This window comes from Teleopsis dalmanni, chromosome 1 (genome assembly GCF_002237135.1).
Source record: "Teleopsis dalmanni isolate 2A chromosome 1, ASM223713v2, whole genome shotgun sequence".
Taxonomy (NCBI): domain Eukaryota; kingdom Metazoa; phylum Arthropoda; class Insecta; order Diptera; family Diopsidae; genus Teleopsis; species Teleopsis dalmanni.
The window spans coordinates 151952654-151975782 of record NC_051846.1 but is presented as its reverse complement, the minus strand read 5'-3'; the positions used below and the strand labels follow the sequence as shown (position 1 = coordinate 151975782).

Sequence of the window (23129 nt, the reverse complement as noted above, 5' to 3'; positions counted from 1 at the left end):
GGCAAATCATTCACAGTGTGATTTTGCATTTAATCGTTTTATATAAAGGTTTTTAAATTGTATTTATAAAAATTTTGAAAATATCTACAACAAAGTGAATTTTATAACGAAGAGAGAATCTTTTTTTGAAATAATATGTTTGATTTTTCTTTGTTTTCTCTGGCTAACAGACGGTGCAAATAATTTATTTGCTAATTTGATCACATTTCAATAATGGAACTGTGGACATTCATTGCTCTACTTTTGACAGTTTATTTAATTTACATACCCATAAGTTAATAGTGTTATTGATATCCATTTTATGGGTGACATAAATCATTTTTTTTTATTTTCGAATTATTGACTTTTCACCAAAGCAATTTTCAAAGTGCATATATAAATTAAGACTTCAGACTTCAGCCCATACATCAATTGTTGTCTGAAGCAAAAATAAAAGCGATTCATATTACTTTTAAGGGAGCAGAAAATTGCATTTTTTTTAAAAGTCTACTGTTTACCGAAATCAATGAAAGTAAAGAAATTTAATATCCTTCCAGTTTTATGCTAAAACAAATGATTATAAAGCATATTTACAGTATTGTCATAAGATATATATACATATATATATCAAGTATTAAAGTAAGAAATTTAGTTTACATATGGAATGACGTGGGTGTTAACCTTAAACAGAATTTAGGTAGCAAGCCTTCTCTAATCAAGAAGTGAAATTATTTAGTGAAAATTATTTTTTCTTTTATTATTTTATTATTATTTATAAACATATAATTTATTTTATTTTTTATTAAAAGTAGTAATTAATTTTTATACATTAAAAATTTATTTTAATTTAACAGGGTTTAAAATCGATTTTTTAACAACTTAATATATAACAAGTAACACTTATTAGTATTAATATTATTTAATAAATAATATTAATATTAAGAAGTAGTAATAGGTAATAATAAAAAGTAATAAAAATTATTAAGCAATATTAATATTAACTCATTAACATAAATATAATAATTTGTTAGCGACTAATTGGTAATTTAAATAGAAATAAAAAAACTATAATTTATTATTTATATTGAAAAACAAATTATATTTAATTAAAATATTTTTCCGATATTTCGACTGTCCTTACTTGTCATTTTCAGGGAAACCGTTTTATCTTCAGAAAAATATTTTAATAAAATATAATTTATTGTTAAATATATATCATATTTTTTTTATTTCTATTTAAATGACCAATTAGCCTGCTAATAAATTAGTATATAATATTTTTGGTCACAAATAAAAGAATAAAATATTAACTTATTAACTATAATTTTAACTATTATTACTTCATAAGTAATATTAATACTAACAACTTAATAATAAATAAATTGATATTAATTAATTTTAATATTAATATTAATTAATATTAATAATAGTATTAATTAATTAATATTAATTAAATATTAACTATAATAATAACAATTATTACTTTATAAGTAATATTAATATTTCCAACTCAATAATAAATTAAGTGTTTAAATAATCGACCTTAAGCCTGGTTAAATTAAAATTAAGCCCGGTTATATTGAAATATAGGTCAAAAATTTTATATAAATATATTATAAATTAATATAAAACTTTAGCTTACCAGTATATTACTGTAGAATGGATCAATATCCTCGAGAGGAGTGGAGGCCAGTTCCGGCGGGAAGCTGCCCTGCAGTCGAACAGGTATGGGCACACCCTGTTCAAGTGTAGGATCCGGTTGTGGACCTTCATCCTCGTCCTCGTCATCATATCGGATCTGGGTGTGTTATTAAATATATTTCCAAATTTGTTGTTGTAAATGTAATAGATTGAGTGTAGTTTAAATCGTAGTTTACGAAAAAAGATATTGAAAAAAGAACAAGTCAGTTTATATGTTTAAGTTTGGATAATTGTTTGTAGAAGCAAATTGCTACTTAAAAAAAAATATGTTTAAATAAAAAAAAATTATAAAAAATTTATTTCGATTTTTTTTTAATTTAGTTGTTTGGCCTAATTGAAAATATCTGGGAATATTGGTTTCGTTTGCATCCGATTAAAAAATAAAAGTTTTTGTGTAAGTTCAAAAATGAAAAATTTTTTAAATGAAATTTTTTTAGTAAAATTAGTAGGAATTTATAAAATGTTTACATTAAGCAACAATCAACATCGAAGCAAATTTAAAGCAAACAAATTGAGGCATTTTTCGTGTTTTAAAAATTTTATAAAAGATTGTGGAAAATTTGAAGCATTTTTTTTTTTAAAGCAGAAAATTGTTGGGTTGCAAATTAATAAAAAAATTATGTTGTTTTTTTTTGTGTTATTATTATTATTATCCTTGTGAGCTTATAAGTGTTTGTGTGAAGCAATATTTTTGATGTTAAATTAAAATTGCTCTTAATATTATGAATACAATAAAATTGTATTGTGTCACTTTTATAAGAAAAATATACAGATTTCAGGCAACTTATTTGTAAAATTTATTTATTTTTATTGATAATTTTTGTGCTGCAACGCAATTTATTCGGTGCAAATATTTATGTTGACATCAAACCATAAACGAACCCTACTACGAAGCGGTTGAACGGAGGAGTTGGAGGCACTTTCGTCTACTATTAACCTTCAAGCAACGACCAAAGCCGTCCAACACATGACAATACAAGTGGTTTCATTAATTATTAGTAAAGTAGGAGCAACGCCATTGGGGATTATAGATACTTGTCCGTTCTCTAAGTATGGCGTGTTCAGCTGAAATGCAGTCATATTGTATAAATAAGGGCCAACTAAGTATGAATTAAGTGATACATTATAAATGTTGAATGTATGTAAAACATACACTTAAAATAATTTGTTTCTGTCAGGTTCACAAAATGTACGAAATATACAAACAATACAAAACAATAAGCATTTAGGAAGAGCTCTAGCTATTAGAATATATGTGTTTTACTTATTTATAAAAATTAGTTTTGGCCTTTATGCTAACATTAATTAAATAACTTAAACAATTTTACTAATTGACGCAAACCTTCAGCAGGACATTGTTCACTTGAAATTTTGTAAAAAAACCATAGAGTACCTTTGAGTGTATAATTCGTAAATACCAATGGCTTTGTCTATATATTTCCAAGAACTGAATTATGAACCATTACTTTTTATTATTATTTTATTTAACAAGGACTTCGTTGCTCTTTCGAGGGAGTGGTTTAATGTTTTCTATTTGACTTTATTTATTTTATTTTTATATGTATTACCTCTTCCTATTAAATAATAGGAGAGGTTGATGTACAACGCTTTTACAACTTTTTAATTCGTGTTAAATGTTATTTTTTGTTAAATAAATTGTCTAATGTTAATTTTTATATTCTACAATTTTATTTATAATTATAAGACATATCAATCTATATTGTACTTAAATATAAATAAATATTATTTTTTAAAACGTTCATTTTTTTATCGATTTTTATTATTTAAATTCATATTTAAGATATACAAATTTGAAATTATTTTCATATCTGGCATGTATTTTTTTGTTATTTTTAATATTATTTATATTCATTATATAGATAATTTTCTTTAATATAGATTATTCTTATACTAATAAGTTATAAGATATAGCAATTTAAAATTATATTTTTATTCAGTATATATTTTTTATTTATTTCTATTATTAATATTCATTATCTATTTTCTCTTATATAGGTTATTCTTATACCAATCTGTTATACATATATACCAATTATTTACTATACATAGTAATTTAGTAATAATTTAGCATTTATTTTTTTACAAATTTTTAATTTCTGTTAAATGTTATTTATTGTTAAATAATAGAAAGAAAAATTGTTTAATAGAAAAATATTTCGAATAGTATTAAAACAATAAAATTTTACTATTTTATAATTAATTGAATTTTTGTTTGACCATATAGCTATTTTAATTGTTGCCAAAAATCTATTATTGGTGGTCTTGGAATTATTTCTTATATTTAGTTATTCGAAAATAATTTTTTTGAGACTATAAGGTTTTTTTGAGACCAGTTTAAACAAGGTTTGGACTGGTATCCTACCAAATTTGAAGCTCAAAGTCAGTGTTCATTAGCCAATTGACCCAAAGTCGTACTTGACTTGTATGTTCGAACTTAGAGTTTTATTTATTTGCTATGAAAGTTCATTAACAAATTCACTTGTAGTATTATATTAGAACAAAATCATAACGCCAACACTCAGAAAAAAACCATGCCTATACACGCATCATACTGATAAATTGACCTCACCAATATTAGATTAACCAGAGAAATTTATCTCATGCTCGTAAACGCAGATCATAAACCAACCTCTAGTACTCGGTCAACCAATATCATTGTTCGAGTAAATTTCATTTCCTTGACCTGAGATTTCAGTTTAAAATCCCTGATAAATCCAACCAAAATGTATTTATTTGCAGCCTGCAACTCTAGAAAAATTGAATAAAATAATCATAACTTTATATTTTTAAATTGTTAAATCTCAAATAAATACTTCTTTTGTAATCCATTCCAATTTTACTGCATGACTTCTACTTACTGCCTATTACAATATAGAGCAATCACTTCATTATTAACTTTTATATAATTACATTTCAGAAAATAGATATACAAAATATTTTTAAAAGTAAACAATGTCTCAACTTGCATACTAAACTATTTTTAAAATTAAAAAAAATATATCAACAATTACTTTTATTATTATTATTATTATTATTTTAATTTTATTTTACTTATCCATTTTATTTGTTACATATTTATATCAATATATTATAATTTATTAATAAATGTAAATCCCTATTATATCTTCAAAATACATTGCAAATAGTGTTAATTACATAAATAACACGAGTTATTTATAAACATTCTTCTAATTTTATTCATGTGTCCTGTAATCGAGTGCATTTATTCATTATGATTTATTTATATTTTATATTAATCGATTTAATTAAAATTTATTATAATTAAATTTTACAGAAAGTTACACAAAATCTGTATGAAACTTGTTGACTTAAGATAATTACTACTACTTTTGTTTTTTAGCCACTACTGGTTACATATCTCATAACAATCAAAAAAAAAAAGTTCACTACAAATTAAAACTAAACTAAAATCGTATTTTGATACTTTTACCATTACTTACTTCATTGTGTCCTATTTAATATAATAAATATCTTTACTCTTGAATGGGTGTAACCATATTTATGTGCTTACTTGCTTACTTGCTTACTTGCTGACTACAGTAACAGTACTTGTAGTACAGATAATGCAAATGCAACCACGCCCTGCAGTACGTGCGCCATGTCCTGTGTCACTTACATTGTCTAAAAACCCATTAAATTCATGGCATGAACTGCAGTTACGTGTACTCGTGTAAAGTGGAACTGTGCAGTTGCACTTTTATAAACAAATCATCAGACATCTGCATAGTATGGTCAAAAGAAAACTGACCTAATTTCCCTTAAGTTTCTTCACAACTACTTTTTAGTTTTAGTTTTATTCTTATTTATATATTTATATTTTTGTTTTATTGACTTAAACTATTTGTATGTGACTTATGTATGTATATATCGTGTTTCTAGGTTTCATATTTATTATTAAACATATTCGGAAATGCCATTTAAATCTATGTTATCCTCTAAACCAGCCAATAGGCTTTCTAATATTGTATGCAGTTTAAATCTATTTATAGGATTACTTAACCTATTTAATAGTTTTATTTCAGTTTTCTTCAGTTTTATATAAATAAAATTGTTTCAAAATAAAAGCAAGCAAAAAAATTTTATATGAAAATTAAATAAAATTTGGGGTTCAGGCATTTCAAATGAGCTGAGGAGAAACGAGTAGAGTACATCCTCACAGTTTGAATCATCAACTTAAAATTAACACATCACATAAACTGACAACATTATGTAAATTAAAATAAAAACCATAAGGATAATGTTTGCAACTATTAGGATATATAGGACACATAAGCAACAAAATTTAAATAAATAAATTATTAGACACCAACAAGCAACACCAAAGTGGTTACATTTCCATTTCGTACGAATATTTTATATTTTTTGGCATATTTAGCAATTGACACAAAAACCTACTTGCGCCTAATGCGATAACGATTCGGACCAAGCCAAGCAATAAATGTCATAGGATTTCTTTTCTCTATTTGGCTTGGTCGTCTGTGAGCTTATATACGACAACACTTAGACGTTAGTTTAAACTTGGCCAAAAGTAGGCAGGCGACATGTGCTCGGGAGTGGGTCGGTAGTGACTCGGTAGTGGTTCGGTAGTGGGTCGGTGACGGCATAGGAAGTGCAAGTGTACGTCGCTTGGAAAGCGTATTACAAAAAGCAGTCATGTTTTTGGTTAATGTCTTCTAGAATTAATGGCACACAATTGCACACAATATGCGTGTCAGCTGAGATGTCTAATGAGCGGGGAAGGTACAAAATATCGTGGTATCAAGCCAAATTTAGAAGGTTAAGGTAAAATGAAAATAGAATGTGCGTGTGCCATTAAAAAATATATTTTTAAAATTATTATTGAAAAAAAATGTATTCTGGCAAAATTAAATTATTAAAGATAGCGTAGGTTATTGAGCGGTTGAAAGTTATAAATAGTTAGTAGGAATTAGTTAGAGAGGTGGTAGTATTAGATATTTAAAATATAAAAGCAATAGTTTGAAAAATAGATTAAGAGTTAATATTGTATAAGCGTCATGCCTATTCAGTGATGTATTATTAGTTTGCGTTATTGCGTTTGAAGCGCTTAAATATGAAAGAGTGGACATTATGGTTTTTTGAAATAGTCCATTTCCCTTGCTGCTGGAGTACCTACATCAATTTTAATATTAAGCTTTTGTTCAGTGATGTTTAATAGTAAAATTAGAAGAATGGTTATTATTATTTTTAAAATAGAGGCCATTATAAAAATAGAACCTATTTTTTAAATAGAGTCCATTTTCATGTATTAGCTCAATTTGCTTTTACATGGGATTATAATGTTGATTATAAAATTTGAACAGCAATAAATGCATTTAAATAGTTCTCAATCAAAATAGTCCTCAATTTTTGCTCAAAATATATATAGTATTTTGCAGTATTTATACATAATTCTAGCAATATATAATTTTAATATTGTTTATGCTTTTATTTGGTTAGTTAAAGTGGCAACAGAGCCTTTCCTAATTCAAACAGTACTTTTTAGACATAAATCCGGAGATAAGTTCAAGGAATTACAATTTTTAAACTGTCGATAAATATGGCTTATATTTGAAGCGACTTTTTTTAATTTAAAATATAAAAGATATATTGCAATATTTATTCATTAATTTATTATTTATGAATTTCATTGATAGAAATATATAATTTTAATATTGTTTGTCCTTTAATTGATAAGTAAAAATGGCAATAGAGCCTTTTGTTTTTCAGTGCCAATAACATTTTTTTTACACACATCTGGACACAAGATTTATGATTTCCAATATTCAAAGCCATCCTAACCGGTTGATAAATTCGCGTAAGGTTTAGAGTGCCTTTTAATATGTCACTAACAAAAAGAAGCTATACACTGGAATGAGATTCTCGGAACGAGATCTATGTGTAGAATTGTAAGAAAGAAAGTATATTACAATGTATATTAAAGCTTAAGTCTATTTGTTAGTTCTGTTGGTAGTAATGCACATCTTAAAAATTGTTTCTGATGTTTTTGAAACAAGCACTTTTTAAAAATGGTTTTAGCTATAACCATAACTCTATTTCTTTGGAGAAAAATGCATTAAAATGTAATAAACCTCAAAGCTTTACCATTTCATTAAGAAAAGCTACTGAACAATAAAAAATCAAATACTGAAAACCACTGTCATTGTCCTTTTCTGAAATACACTGCAATATATTTTTCACAATTGGAATACTATTTTATTACTTGTGATTTTATTAAAGCAAAAGTAATACTCTTGTAGTCTTAGCTATGTGCTACAATAACGATTTGAGAGAGATATCTATATATTTGGAAAATGTATTTATTATGTTAATTATAACTTTAATTTATTTTAGTATATATTAGCACATATATTCTTAACCATCAGTACTTGATTATTACTAAAAGAATCGTTATATTTATTATCAAGAACCTTACTTCAAGATAAGATATTGAACCACAACAGTAGGTTAAAGTGTTTATTAAACCTTTAAATTTAAAAATAATTTTATTGGTTGTAATATATACAGTGCTTTACATTTCTATATTTTTATTTAAGCAAATGATTAATCGGTCTGTTGTAGGGTAAAATGACGGTCGGTGCGTTTTGAAGCCTAAGAAAGGTTTATACTCTTAATTTGTATTATAGAAATTATTTCATTTTAAATTTATATAATGTATACAAACACATTATTATATTATTATTATAATTTATTGTTTGAATATAAACATTTTTTATGTATTAATTAATATTTTTTTTTTGTTTAACTTTTTATCTCAATCAAAAAATGTGCGTAGAGAAATTTATTAAATTTTAAACAATATTAAAATTATTTTTCCGCTAAGTTATTTAATAAAAAGGGCTATATTTTCTCAAGATAAACTGCAATTATTTATTTACTAATCATATTTCCTAACAATTTTAGGTCTTTCATTTTTAAATTAAGGGCGTGATGTAAAATATACATAATGGTATGAAGTAATATATTACCATTTCAAAATAATCATACATTAAGTTTTAACTTACAACTTTTAATTAATGAATTTTTCTTTTGTCAAGAAAAGAAGCTTTATTTATGATAAACAACTTGAATTCATATTATATAGAATATTTAACTGTATATGTAGGTAATTTAAGGTGCTCAAAAATCTTTCAAGATGCTCAATATTTTATTCCCATCTAGATAAATATATAAGTATAGCATCTAAGCTTCTTAGTACTCATCCCCTGCATTATTTACAATTTGGTACTTTTTAAGCGTTAAGCATTATATATCTTAAGCCTATAGTATCGGAAAAGCCTTTTTATAATACATAAGCAAAAAAAAATTTTTTTTAAAATATTTTTAAAAATATTTAAAATTAATCTAAATAAGTTAAAAGTGTTTTTTCAAAAAAAATATGTGTGTAGAGTTTAAGTATAAATATGTTTATATATAAGTTAAAAAAAAATATTTGTATAAAATATTTAGAAAATATTGATATAGTTTAAAATAAAAATAATTTTAATAAAAATTAATTTTTTTTTCAATTTCAAAATGATTTAAGAAATATATATTATTTTAATAATATTTAATAGAAAAGTTGAGAAAATAAAATAAAAAATTATTGAAAAATTTAAGCTATTTCTGAAAAATCTTACTTCTTTTTGCTTTTTCTTGCGACCATATTGCGGCTGAAAGAAGATTTTATTTTAAATGATTTTTTTTTGTTAGCCATTTAAAATTTTGATAGGATTTGGTCAATTATTTTTATTTTTATTTTTAGTTGTTTTTTTTTGGTTCATTTTGGTTTATTTTGGTTCATTTTGGTTGTTATTTTTTTCAATAAAAACAACGTTTTTACGATGATTTGACGACGATTTGACGCCAAGCGATGACGAAGCAATAAAAAAGAATTGCGTTCATTAGGCAAATTACACACAAGAAAAGTAAATAAAAAATAACAATTTTATTGATTTTAAGGAGAGAGGGAGAAAGAGAATAAAAAGAGAGAAACAAAAGAAAACAAAATGTATGTAAAACGTTCACCATTTCTTTTTTTTTTTTAAGTTTTGTTTTTTAATCAAATATTTTATAAAAACTTTTATTAATATTTAATGGTTAATGGTTAAAATCGTTAATGGTTTAACTAGGTTTTTTTTTCTGGCTGCTAAAAAAACGTATTCACAAATTTTTATGCAATTTTTCTAAGTGAGTAGTACTTCTAATTTGATTAAAGAATAGATGGCATCAAATTGTGAACTAAAAATTTTATCTATCAAATGCAACAGTTCTGTGATATCTAATCGTTTGCTATTTTGTATCTATTTTATTTTGATATGAGTCGCAATCTGTTATCGCTAAGTTACGAAGTTTGTAATGAAGATGCAAATGAACTATAAATGATTCCTTTTTGTAGCTAAAATGTTATTTACACAATACAAAAATTATAATAAGAATAAATGAAAAATTGTATATTCACTTAAAAGATAGAAATATATATTTATAGAGAAAAGTTTTAAAACTATTTTGTATGAACCAAATTAAACAGAATTTACAGAAGTTACAGAATTTATCTTCGTCTTTGTTGTTTTCTGTATGAGTCAACACATAATCAAGTTGGATATTGGAAACGAAATGCCTGGATGTCTGCATGACTCATTTGGATGCGAATTTACGTCAGAATGAAGTATCTCAACGCAAATCAAATGAAATCGTAAGTCATTAAAGTCCTTGAAAACAAGCAAATGCGACATGAGTTATGAAACTACAAATATTAATTATTTTTTTTTTACGAAACTTTAAATTTGTTTTTCTTTTTCGAAGGATAAAGTTATTTTTGATAACCGTCATTTGTTTTAATTTTTTTTTTAATTTTTTTTTATTGTACAAGTTGAGTGTGTCAAAATAAATTTTAGATTTTTATATATAGTTTCAATATTAATAGAATGTAATAGTACTAATAGTACTTTTTCGAAGGATAAAGTTATTTTTGATAACCGTCATTTGTTTTAATATTTTTTTTAATATTGTACAAGTTGAGTGTGTGAAAATAAATAAAATTAGATTTTTATATATAGTTTCAATATTAATAGAATGTAATAGTACTGTGTTGCGAAGAAGAGGAAACCGCAGAACACATTTTGTGTCACTGTCAGACTTCGGTACTTATCCACTGTCTATCCGCTTATAACGGAATTAGGCAACATCTCTTCAAAGGACATATTGGCGTTCTTAACTGTTACTCGTCTATGGAACTGAAGTGTCACAATAATCCTCAAAGGATGCAGTGACGCGGTGACAACTTTCCAACCCATTTTAAAAAATCTAACTCTAAATAGTACTGTAACAAAAACTTAAACAAATAATAATATTCTTATTCGAGTTCATTTGAGCTCAAAGTGGTTAAACATAAAATTATACTTTTTAGTATTAAAAGTAGAAAGAAACGGGATACTAGCACCCGACGGAATATAAGAATCATATATATATCAAAGTCTGTAAATTGCATAGATGTTTTTAATATTAGGAATTCTTCTGTTGAAGGCAAAAGAGAATTTGCCGAAATACGTATAGGTATATATAAAAAATAACTATTGAAATAGAAGCTAAAATTCCTTAAAAAACAAAATCGATTTTAAAATACTTTGGACATAACAGCTTCAAAAGTTAAAACCAAAATTACAAAGAAATATATTTCGAAAAGAAAAGATAGTAATATATATAGTGCAGAAATTTTCAGGTTTGAAAATCAAATCTTTAAAGCATAGGCTGACTATACTATACTGTTTTGGCTAATAACAAAATCAAAATAATACTAATACCAAAATAAGCATCAATAGTAGTCTTATTATGGGAAACATCTATTGATTCAGCTACTCTTTTATTATTTTAATTAAATTTTTTATATTCTATGATATAGATATATATTTTATATAGAATATATGAAAAAAAGAGATCAATATATATTATTGCGTATTATTACATTAGTGATATAGTAAAGAAATTTTTAACTTCCAAAATCATAAAAGTCATATGTATTTATATGCAATGAAGAAACAACTTTGGCTATAGCGAAATTTTAATATAATATATAAAATTATGTTATTAAAAATTGTCGCAATTTCTTTAACAGAAAATCAACATTATTAAAAGTCATTTCTAAGAACAGCAAGACCTTTCATTTACAACGAATAACCAGTAAAGCTAATATGCGATGCAGTTATGTATATGAAGAAACAAATCAGTACTCTACGATACTCTACGATATCGTATTAAGAAAGCTGACTCGATATAGAATAAAGCCGGGAATAAAGAGATCAACGGTCTTTTCATTATTTCTGGAGCAATTTTACTGTTTATTAAGAACGTGAACCAAGCGGATCACTAAACGGACGGTGTAAGAATACCATATCTTTAGGATTGGTAGTGATCGCATTTGGATTATATGAGTAAGTAATCGGCAACTAATTCAAGCGGTACAGTATTGTTCAAATTTTTATATCAATGAAAGGCAAAATTTAACTCAAAATGTTTTTATATTGCATTTATATATAGAATATATTCCCATTGATGGCATATAAAAACGTACGGTACGCAAAATATATTATCCAATTTATTGGATTTATACTGGATTTATTAAAAAAACATCTTAATTTTATTATACCTAAAATAAAAATATATGTTTCATGAAAGCAATTGTGGAAGAAAGATATTACGATAGGTTTTGACGCTAGTCTAATATATGATAACAACAACTGACTTAATTCAGTAATGAAAGATTTGATTTGAATGTAGTGGTTCTGACCGTAATGTTGAGAGGTTGAAAGAGGAGAGTCTATACCATACTCTGAACAGAAATTCGTCAAATTGTCTCGAAAACGATTATATTATATATATTGTATTATATTTTATATATAAATAAAAGATTTGACTTTGGTATAATATTTTACCAGTAGTATAGGGAGTGTGGAATTGGGTTTTCCCAGTATCGGTTACCATGCATTGAGCAAAAGTTCGCTAAATGGTCTCTAAAATAAATACATTTTATTTATTATAACACAAAATATAACCAGTCTTTAGTTATGGTCAGGATGATATTGAGTTTCCTATTCCAATGTGTAATTATTTGAAGTATTGAAATATTTTTTAATTTCTTTTTATTTTTTTTAAATTTGAGTTAAACGTTTTTTTTTCTAGCAAATGTAACATAATATATTTGTGAGGCTGACGTTACCTATATTTTCTAAAATATTTTGTCCACGGTACTATCGTCAAGTAAATCAGTAATGAACATTTTCCATAGGTTTTGTTTTTTGATAAATTTATAATATATTAAATAAATTTTTTTCTATCTAAAAATTCATTTGGTTCATAAAAATGGTTTAACAGTAATACATATATGACAATTAAGAACAAAAATTACACAAATAAAAATCAAAGACAGAATTTAAAATATATAAGAAGTTAAGAAAAAAAAAAGGTTATTTTAGAATTAGTGTCTTTAAATAGTTTCTTACAAGATATAAGAAGTTATGGAAAGTAATAATTATTAAAAGATAAATTGTTAAGCCAATAGATATATAATACAACAATAACATACAACAAAGAACATGGATTCTGTAATAATATAATTTATGTATAAATTATTCTTTAGATTATGTACTAGACACATATCGAATATTAGTAAAAAATTAAAAATTAATGGAATAAATACATTTTTCACACATTTATTGAATTAAATTCAAACTCAATATAAAATAAGTATTAATTTTAAGCGAACAACAATATTTTATATTCAATTAGTTAAAATTTTTAAACTTTTCTCATACTAAACAATTATTTACAAAAAAATAATTAAAATGAAGAATAGCGGAGAAGAGCGGTTCTCCTCATAAGTACAAAATTAATTACAATAAATATACAGAGTATTTCTACGTTTACTTTACATTTACAATTATAGTATAGTTAGTAATTACTTTTGGAATATACAATTTTTTAATTAAGTCTCAAATCTACGATAGTCAAAAATTACAAGTTTTACAAAGTTCTGAACAATTTTAAAATGCAACAACATTTAACATATAAAGTTTTGGAAACTAAAGGAAAAATGTGCAAATCGTCTAAATTTTACTTAATTGATTGGAAGTTTTTGAAGAATTGGAAGTACTCGTAGAAAACTCTAAGAACTACTAAACCAAAAAAAAAAAAAAAGACATAAATATTAAACCGAAATATGAAAAAAAAACTCAATTGAGACAATGGACAATTGAGAAATGCGAAACGAAATCGATGAGTTGTTAGCAAGGATACGTTTTTTTTTTTGAAACGTTAATATGTCAGGATCAATCAAAAATTGAGAGAAATTTTTCTATTTTAATTTTAAAAATGTTTAAAAATGTTGGATTTACTAATTTAATGAGAAATGTACGAGGAATTAATGTAAAGTGCTTAACGCGGGAATGGTTAAATGCTATTTATACTAGGTTATATTGAGAAATAAATGGAATTACTTCTTTATAAACACTAAGGCAAATTGAAATGGTTTTGCCTAGTAAAAAGGTTACTAGAGGATTATAGAAATAATTTACAAATTACAATTGCTTTAGAAATAGATTTTCACTTTGTTAAAACACTATGGAAAGGGTTTAAGATTAGAAAATAGTTATTATGTATATAAACTTTGTACAAAAATATTTATATGTATATATATAAATATATGTATTTAAAAATAAATAAAACAAATATTAAAACATACACACAGACATCAATAGTATTAAATATTTACCACCTCTCCCTCGGCTCTCTTTCTTTCCAGCTCCTTTTGTTTTTCATGTTCTGCAGCAATACGTTGTTCTATTTGCACCAATGATTCGCGGGTGAAGGGACGGAACAAACTGCGTTCTTCCTCAGATATCGAGTCGGAATCTTCTGTCATTGTCTATGCGGCCAACGATGAGAGCCTCAGATTTCCAAGGCCTAAATTTGTCAACACCAAAACTTTTATATAAAAAATATAATAAAATAACAATAATCCAACTATTTTTTAACTTACATGAGGCACATGGATGTCGCCTGCTACATATACATTAACAACTATATCCGAGGCGCCATCTTCGAGAAGCGCCCGCCGGCAGTCACAATACTGAAAGAGACAAAACAAAAAAATTACATTGTATATAAAATTTTCCTCTTTAATGGATTTTTAATGTTTAATCTATTTATTTACTTATTTTTTCGAATATAAAGAAAAATGACTGTTAAGTCGATTTTTCAATTTTTCTTGATTTTTTCTTACATTTTTAATGAAAATAAAGCAAGCAATCATTAATCAATTTATTGCTTAAATATATAAACAAGTGTCAATAAACTCTGAAATTGGATTAAGTTGTTCTGTGAAAGACTGCAGTGAGTTAGTTCGTTAAGAAGGGAGAAATATTTGAACAGTTTAATGACATTTTGGAAAAACACAAAGAAACTAAAACAAATGCATTTGGGTATAAAATAAAGCTGGTAAGAGACAATATTCGATTAGACATAGTTTGGAGGCGTTCTATAACGCCTAAAGTGTTGAGAGTTCTATCGATATAAAATGTGAATTAATTAATACATACAATATTTTTATATTGAACAAAAAATATTTATTAATAGAAAAACTATTATGTTAATATACTATTATAAAAAAATAATATAAAAAGAAATTTTTGTTGTTGTGCTTTACTAATTTTCGAAACCTCTTTACTAAATACAATAGTATTTAGGACGTGTGCGAGTTAGGCTAAGTTGATGCTAAACCAAATGGAAAATTTTTTGGGATTTTTTGCACTGCACATATTTAGCCATTTGTCAACACGTATCGACATATCACTACATTACCGGCACAAGTTAGAATTTCCCTCATTTAGAATGCAACTTAGCCTAACTCGCACACGACCTTAGTAGAGTAATAGTTGTAATAGTTAATAGTTGTAATTAATATTTATTAAATAATTATATGTCTAAGTTAGAAAATATTTTATAATGTATAAAAATTCATTTGATTTAAATTGTAAATTAATAACATAAATACATATTATAGGATTTTTGAATAGTAGTGTAATATTCACGAAACAATTTAATATTAAAGTTAGGAAATTCTTTATAATATAAATAGTAGTGATATTGAATAGTAGTGTGATATTCTAAGAATTTAGTAAAAGCAGTAAAAAAAAACTTGATATTGAAACAGCGAAAATTTCAGATAGATTTGGCTCGTTTGATTGAAATACTCGAAGTCATTGTTTTAATTTGAGAGGTTCAAAGTTCAAAATCTACTACTTGTAATCCAACCAACATATATTATATAAACTTATAAAAGCAACGGATATTTTTAAGGAGTACTAATGATGAAAATTTAGCAATACTTCAAACATCTGTACAGTTAACCAAAAAATTTGATTAAAAATAAAAATAATTTTGTTCTTACGATTCATTACTACTCAAAAACTCTTCTATTAATAAAATAGTTTTCTTTCATCATAATTAACTTTAAAAATTTTATTTAGTAAGTACATATAAATTTCAAAACTTTGAAATATATTTGTTAAGTTTGAAGCTTAAATTTATATGTGCTTACTTACTTCATTATGTATATTGATTTTATAGAATGATATAGAATGAATGAATTTAATATGAATATAATATAATAAATAAATGCAATATATAATTCTGATTGACTTTTATACTTAAAATTAATTTTATATAAAAATTGTTTTAAATCTGTAACGATAAAAATAAATATTCCTTTTTATTTGAATATAAACCAGTAAAACAAGACTGTCAGATAGTACCAAAAACATATTGTATATATTCTGAATACTTAATTATAATATACTATAATCTAGCATAATATCTCAAAAATAACTGAGAAAGAGTTTTAAAATTTATTTTTAATACTAGTATTTAAATGAAATGAAGTAAAAGTTAAAAAGGTACTATTTATACATATACGAGTATAGGAGTTTATACTATGATAAATATCTGTTAAGAGTTAGACTAGAATTACAAGTTTATTTTCTTATTGGATAAATGAATATAGATGGAATTAATGAAAGAACGGTGTGACTTGAGTTCATGACGATTGTTCAATTTTTCAGAACGTTAAAGTGACTTAAATTCATGTGATCAAGTCATAAAGTTAAAGACAAATTAAAACAATGTGATGAATTAGAGGTTATTAAAGGTCATTTGAATACACAATTTTGACATAGATTGGTTAATTTAAGAAGCAATAATTAAGCTATATGATAAATTGCTTTCTAATTACAAATAATAACACTAATTAATAACAAATGAAATCAAACAGAAGTTTGATTATATTTTATTAATATTATTATTAATTAATATCAATAATGGTGTATTGAGTATTAATACATACACTTAAAGACTAAAATATAAAAACTATATGAAAGTATAGGCTCCTATCAAAGGACTAAGACTATTCAAACATAAAAAGTAAACAACAAAATTGCTGCCAGATTTCTTAGTCTAAACGGATGTGAACTCAGATCAGAGGAGATCGCAATATCTCCTCTTTAGAAAATAATAAGTGAAAAAGAATGTAAGTAATTTAATTCAGTTTATATGATATATCCTTATAAGTACAATATATACTGATAGAACAGAAAATCAGGTATAATTGGGATTTTACTAAATACTAATATACTAATACTAAATACTATCCTTGTTACTTTTTTATACGAAATAAATATTTTATATAATATGTACTATACTATATATTATGTTTTGCTCAAAAAAGGGGTTGTAATACAACACAACCGATTAGTCATATTTGGGAAAATAAAGTTTCTATACCTAAATGAATGTCCTTTTTTCATATTTTGCTTCTTGGTTAAGCTATTATATTTTTACTTCAATAAAACCAATTTTTATATAGATGTAGGGTACATCTGATATTAAAACTAAATGAGTGAATTTCAGTTTGTTAGTATACATGATGACAGTTCTTAACTGCTGATATGGTGTTTCAACTATAGATTACATGAATTTTGTTGTATCTTGTAGATACAGTTGAATTCGTGAAATATATCAAGCTACTGCGGTGCTTAGTTTGTATTAAAAATTGGAATTAAGTACCACAAAACATTTGAAATGCTAAAAAAAGCCCTTTGCTGATGATATTATATCACAATCATAACTTGGGGAATGATAAAAACGTTTTCAGGAATACCGCAAAATATTGAATATAACGTAAAGTCTGAGCGTTCTAACAAGTCCATCAGTAATGAGAAATTAAACAAATTGTGGTTATCTATAAAAAAAACTCATTCCTAAGTTCACCATTTTATTAAAAAAAAATAAATAAATAGTAATAAACGAATGTTTTTATATTATTTTAATAGTTTAGTATCAGTTTTTAAACAGATTAAACATAATTATATCTTTTATAAAGTGTTTTACCTATCGATAATTATCTATTTTCATAGAACTGTTATTATATTTCTTTGGTTCTATTTTTTTTGTAGTTTTAATTTTATGTAAAAATATTTTCTTTACTTATTTATCGATTGTAAATATCGATATTATCGATTATAAATTAAGAAGACTGTTTACGAAAACTTACTACATATTTATCATATTATATACATATATTATTATTTAATTGCGTTTAAAAATTAAAACTACAAGTCCAAACAGGATTAAAAATTAACCATACATAAAACCAATTATTTATGATCACTGGCTAAAGGAATCAAAACAAGGATATAAATTTATGGTATTTTTAAGCAATAACTGAGCATATCGCTGACATCATGCAAATTGTAACTGAGTGCTTTCTGTGTTGAACTTTTTAATAAGATATGGGAAGACTCAATTATATATAGGCATCTGTATGCAGTTTGGCCATGTTTTATTAAAAGGAAATCCAAAACTTTCTATAAATACCCGGAGATATCAGTCATCTAATAGATTTACTCATAGAACATTGAATCTTCCTTTTAATTATACCAGCAGCAGTTGTGGAGAAGACGATGAAAGTGCCTTCTATCTACCATATTTTTGTTCAGTATATACGCGGGCATTACCACTCTAGAGGCCTTTTTTTTGAAGATCTTGATCAACTGTAAGACCTTCCCTTAAATAGCATTATAAATTTAGCCAAAGGTTCAAAGTGATTTTAAACTTCTGAGTCTTGTGTCATATGGTATCAAAATGGGCCTATAGGCCAAAGACACAACCCAACCTAATCTTGTATATAAAGCTATGTAAATAGAAAATTAAAATGTTTAATAGACGTTATTGAATTTGTGTGCATATATTCAGAACTTATAAAAAACGCTGTGTTTTTGTATATATTAATTATAGATCTTTGGATTTTAGATTAAAATATTAGCAGTACTTTCATATTTTAATTACTATCATTTTTGTGTCTATTATATATTTATGTGCTAAGTGTCATCCACACATGACTTAAAGACGTAAACCTTTGATTAATATATATATAAATATCTGGTGCTTTTATCAAACATTAAATAATACTGCTTCTTTGATTAAATGCAAATTAAGAGCAGATATATCTATATTTGCATTATTTTAATTTAACGCAATTGATAAAATAATAACCTAATAAAGCCATTTTATTCAATTTAGTTTACGGTCTTGTTGTTGTTATCGCCTGATTGATAACAAATAATTAATCGGTAAACAAAATTGTTAATAAACCTGTGAACTCAAAGTCATTGCAATATCATTATATTATTATAATATTTATCATATTTTTATTTATTTAATATTATATTTTAATCACTTGAATTGTGTGTAGCTAGATAACTATAAGTATTTAATAAATCTATATCAAATATTTGTAAAGTTTACAACTACGCCATTCAATTATATCATATTTATTATATAATTATGAATTATAGTTATATGATTTTTAATAATCATTTATACTCATACACACTAATGAATTGGTGTATTTTTGTTAAAAAAGCAACATTTAGCTCCCTCTAACGGTCGCGTACTAGAAAACTATACTTTATAATAGTAAAATTCTTAGAAGTTAAACTTTTACAAATTAATAAAGTATGTTAATATTTGAAATATTTATGTTTATATATCTGATTTCAAAACTGATTTCAAAAATTTTTTGTGAATGACGTTTTCTGCAAACATGAATAAATATGCCCCGAATCCCTGTACTATAGAATCTATTTGAATACCAAGTCCTTCTGATTTTGCAGAAGGGGTATTAGAATTGGTATTTGGATTTAATGTAGAATATAAAAGAGGAGGATTTGCTTTAATTTTCTATCCGAACATGTAAGTATTTTATTTATACTATAAATAATATAAGTATATTATTTTATGTTATTTTTTTAATCTCTTTTTCAACTATTTATAAATCACTTTTTGTATTTATGCTAAATAGATCGGAGATACTCCATTTCTTCGTAAACAAATGAAGGAATTATATGTATGCGACATTTATTAATATACGAGTACTATACTGATGAAGAGAAACTGATAAAAAGCACTTCCCTCCTTATGATTATACCAAGAAAGTAAAAAAAAAAGAAACAAAAGAATAAAATACTTCTGTATTGCTAATATTGGAAGTCAGTTTTTTTTATTTAAATACTATTTCTAAATGATAGACACCAAAATGTTTAAAGCACTTTTACTCAATAGTGTCGGCGATAACTTAGAGGAGTCACTATAATAAGAGCAACATTTAATTTTGAGTATAAGTTATTCAGATGATTTTATAGAATAACTAATTCTATTAAATTCTTATTATTTTTTTTTATTTTTTTTAAATTCTGAAAGATGGTTGTATGACATTCTTTAATAGACTTGACGTAATAAAACGTTTAAATGTATAAACACCTTATTTTTTCTAAAAACATACATAAATATTATATACCAATGTTCCACGCCAATAATGTAATAATATTTTTAATCAGAGATAATTAATTACTGAATTATTTTCTAGTGGAATAGTGAGGAACCTTTTTAAATCATACTACAAATATTGCAATTCAATTTAAAAATTTACTGGATTTGCTATATCAAGAAATTTCAAGCAATTCAATTTAAAAATTTACTGGATTTGCTATATCAAGAAATTTCAAGAAACTGCCATATTAAAAAACGAAAAAATATTATATACCATATAATATATTATTTTAAATATTTCTAATAAAGACTAAATTTTTAACTAAATATGAGGTATAGTCGTAGTTGTCAATAGGCTGACAATTTCTATATTCTTTTTTTTAGTAGTTCCTTATATATGTTATTAAAACAATGCATATTTCTATTATCACAACACATATTTAGTTAGACTCCAGTGAGCTTTGGTGCATAAAGTTGCCACATATATCAACCAAACCGAAACCTAGATTAGATACATTTTTAATTATATATTCTACTTTTTGAACTATATAATTTATAAATATAAAGTTATATATTATATATATAAAGTTATATATTATATATTTAAAGTTATAATTGTATAACAATATAACCAAAAAAATCGAATAAAAAGGTTTATGAACATACATAGTTAAAACTTTCAATAAAATAGTTATAATATATTATAATTTATTAAAATAAAATTTTTAGTATACTCTATTTAACAAATAATAATGCAGAACATATTGTGTTATAAATAATATAAATATTTATAATTGCATATATAAAAAATGCTTCAAATTAATAATATATTTCTATGCTTCAACTCAATATGAAATATAATAATTATAGTTTCATTAGTCATTATGTATACAATATTATTGGAAATAATTTATTTTTAGTTTTTCAGTTAATAAACAAAAATAATTTTTGTTGGTCTGAAATAAACCTATCGGATTTGAAGATAATATTTATATTTATTAATATTTATATATAATTACTTTCCAATGTAAATAATTTATACAAAGAGCAACTAATTAGTCAGTTATTATCTTTAAGATGGCATGAAGATGTCTATAGGCTATAATCTATATAAAAAAAAATTTTTGATGAAATAAAATTTTTAAAAAGTTGTGTATTATTTAAATAATTGACGAATTAGCTCTTTCAAACTAAAAAAAATAAAATAAATTTTTTTGATTATTAAAACTGTAATTTTTAAAATATATATCTAACAAAGGGTTATATATGCTATATATTAATGAATTAAGTAATGCTATGATTAAAAGAAAAATTCCTTTTTAGGTTTTACTTGACCTATTGGGTCTAAAAATAATCTAAAACTTTTGACTGTAGTTAATTTTTACAAAAAGCAGCTGTTGAAACATATTTTATTATTAAAATATATTATTAAAAGGAATCTCATAAAACATTATATATTTATATAGTAAGGAATTAAGTAATGCAGTCCTATAATTTGGACAAAAAAATTAAATTTTTTTTATTGAAAACTTAACGAAACAAAAAACATATGAACAATTTTCTAGTAGAGGAGAGAAAGTTCTACGTACTCGTGCTGCCTTACAATTCCTTGGAATTGAGATTTAAAAACATGTGTTAACCAAATACACTCATCTTAGACAACAATGAAAATTGTTGTCCTTTCTCGTCCTCTCAGAGAAATTACTGGAAGGTATATTTTGTTTATGCATTGGAAGAGAACGACTTTCCATGCTATGTTTTTGCTACACTCTTTCACATGACAAAATATTAATGAAAAAATAAAACACTACTATTTTTTTTTCAACTATTATTAATTTATACTGAATTTAAGCAGTAAAATAAGAAAGTTTATTATATAGTATTTACCTTTAATCGATGCTAGGCGATTTGTTTTTATTAACTAACGCAATGAGGAATTAAAGTAATGTTGATTATTTAAAATGAGAATCCGTCAATGAAGCTCTATGCAGCGTTATCCTTTCGCTTCGGTAGCAGTAAATGTGATTGTTCTATACGATTTTTGCAGCTAATATTAAATTAGATATACTTAAACCGATTTTCTTATTTAAGAAGCGTTTTTATTGGTGTTTTAATTAATTTGTATAATAATTACTATTACTTATATATATAAAATTAAGCTATATCATTATGAAATTTATTTATTTTTGTTGCATTCTTTTTTTGTTTTTTGGATTTTTTTTAAATTACATAATTAAATTTATAATTAATTAAGCGAAGGTGTTATTATGTTTACGCATTTATTGATTGATTGATTGATAATTTTAAAACACTTAACATGTAAAAATTGCGAATTATAATAAAAATTATGTTTAAAAAAATGCTGAAATTGTTGATTTGTTAATAATTTTTTGTTTTATTGCAGATATTTGAAGTTTATTTTTAATATTTACAATTTTTTTATTATATTAGCTTAATCGTGGTGGAGTGTATGTGCGAAATTTTTTAAATTATATTTTTGTTAAATATATATATTATTATATTATTAATATTAA

At 24.4% G+C, this 23129-nt stretch overlaps 1 protein-coding gene across 6 annotated transcripts in view; it reads right to left on the bottom strand.

Annotated features, from left to right (window-relative positions):
• Positions 1-22704, bottom strand: part of LOC119669378 (sodium channel protein para) — a gene marked incomplete at its 3' end in the record, with an annotated part of 79206 nt that extends 56502 nt beyond the window's left edge. For 4 of the 6 annotated variants that reach the window (XM_038079241.1, XM_038079238.1, XM_038079243.1 and 1 more), the window contains 3 exon segments: positions 1622-1777; positions 9360-9392; positions 14486-14635. In XM_038079241.1, coding sequence (XP_037935169.1) covers positions 1622-1777; positions 9360-9392; positions 14486-14635 — 339 coding nt within the window. 6 annotated transcript variants of the gene reach the window in all.
• Positions 22705-23129: the final 425 nt, after the last annotated feature.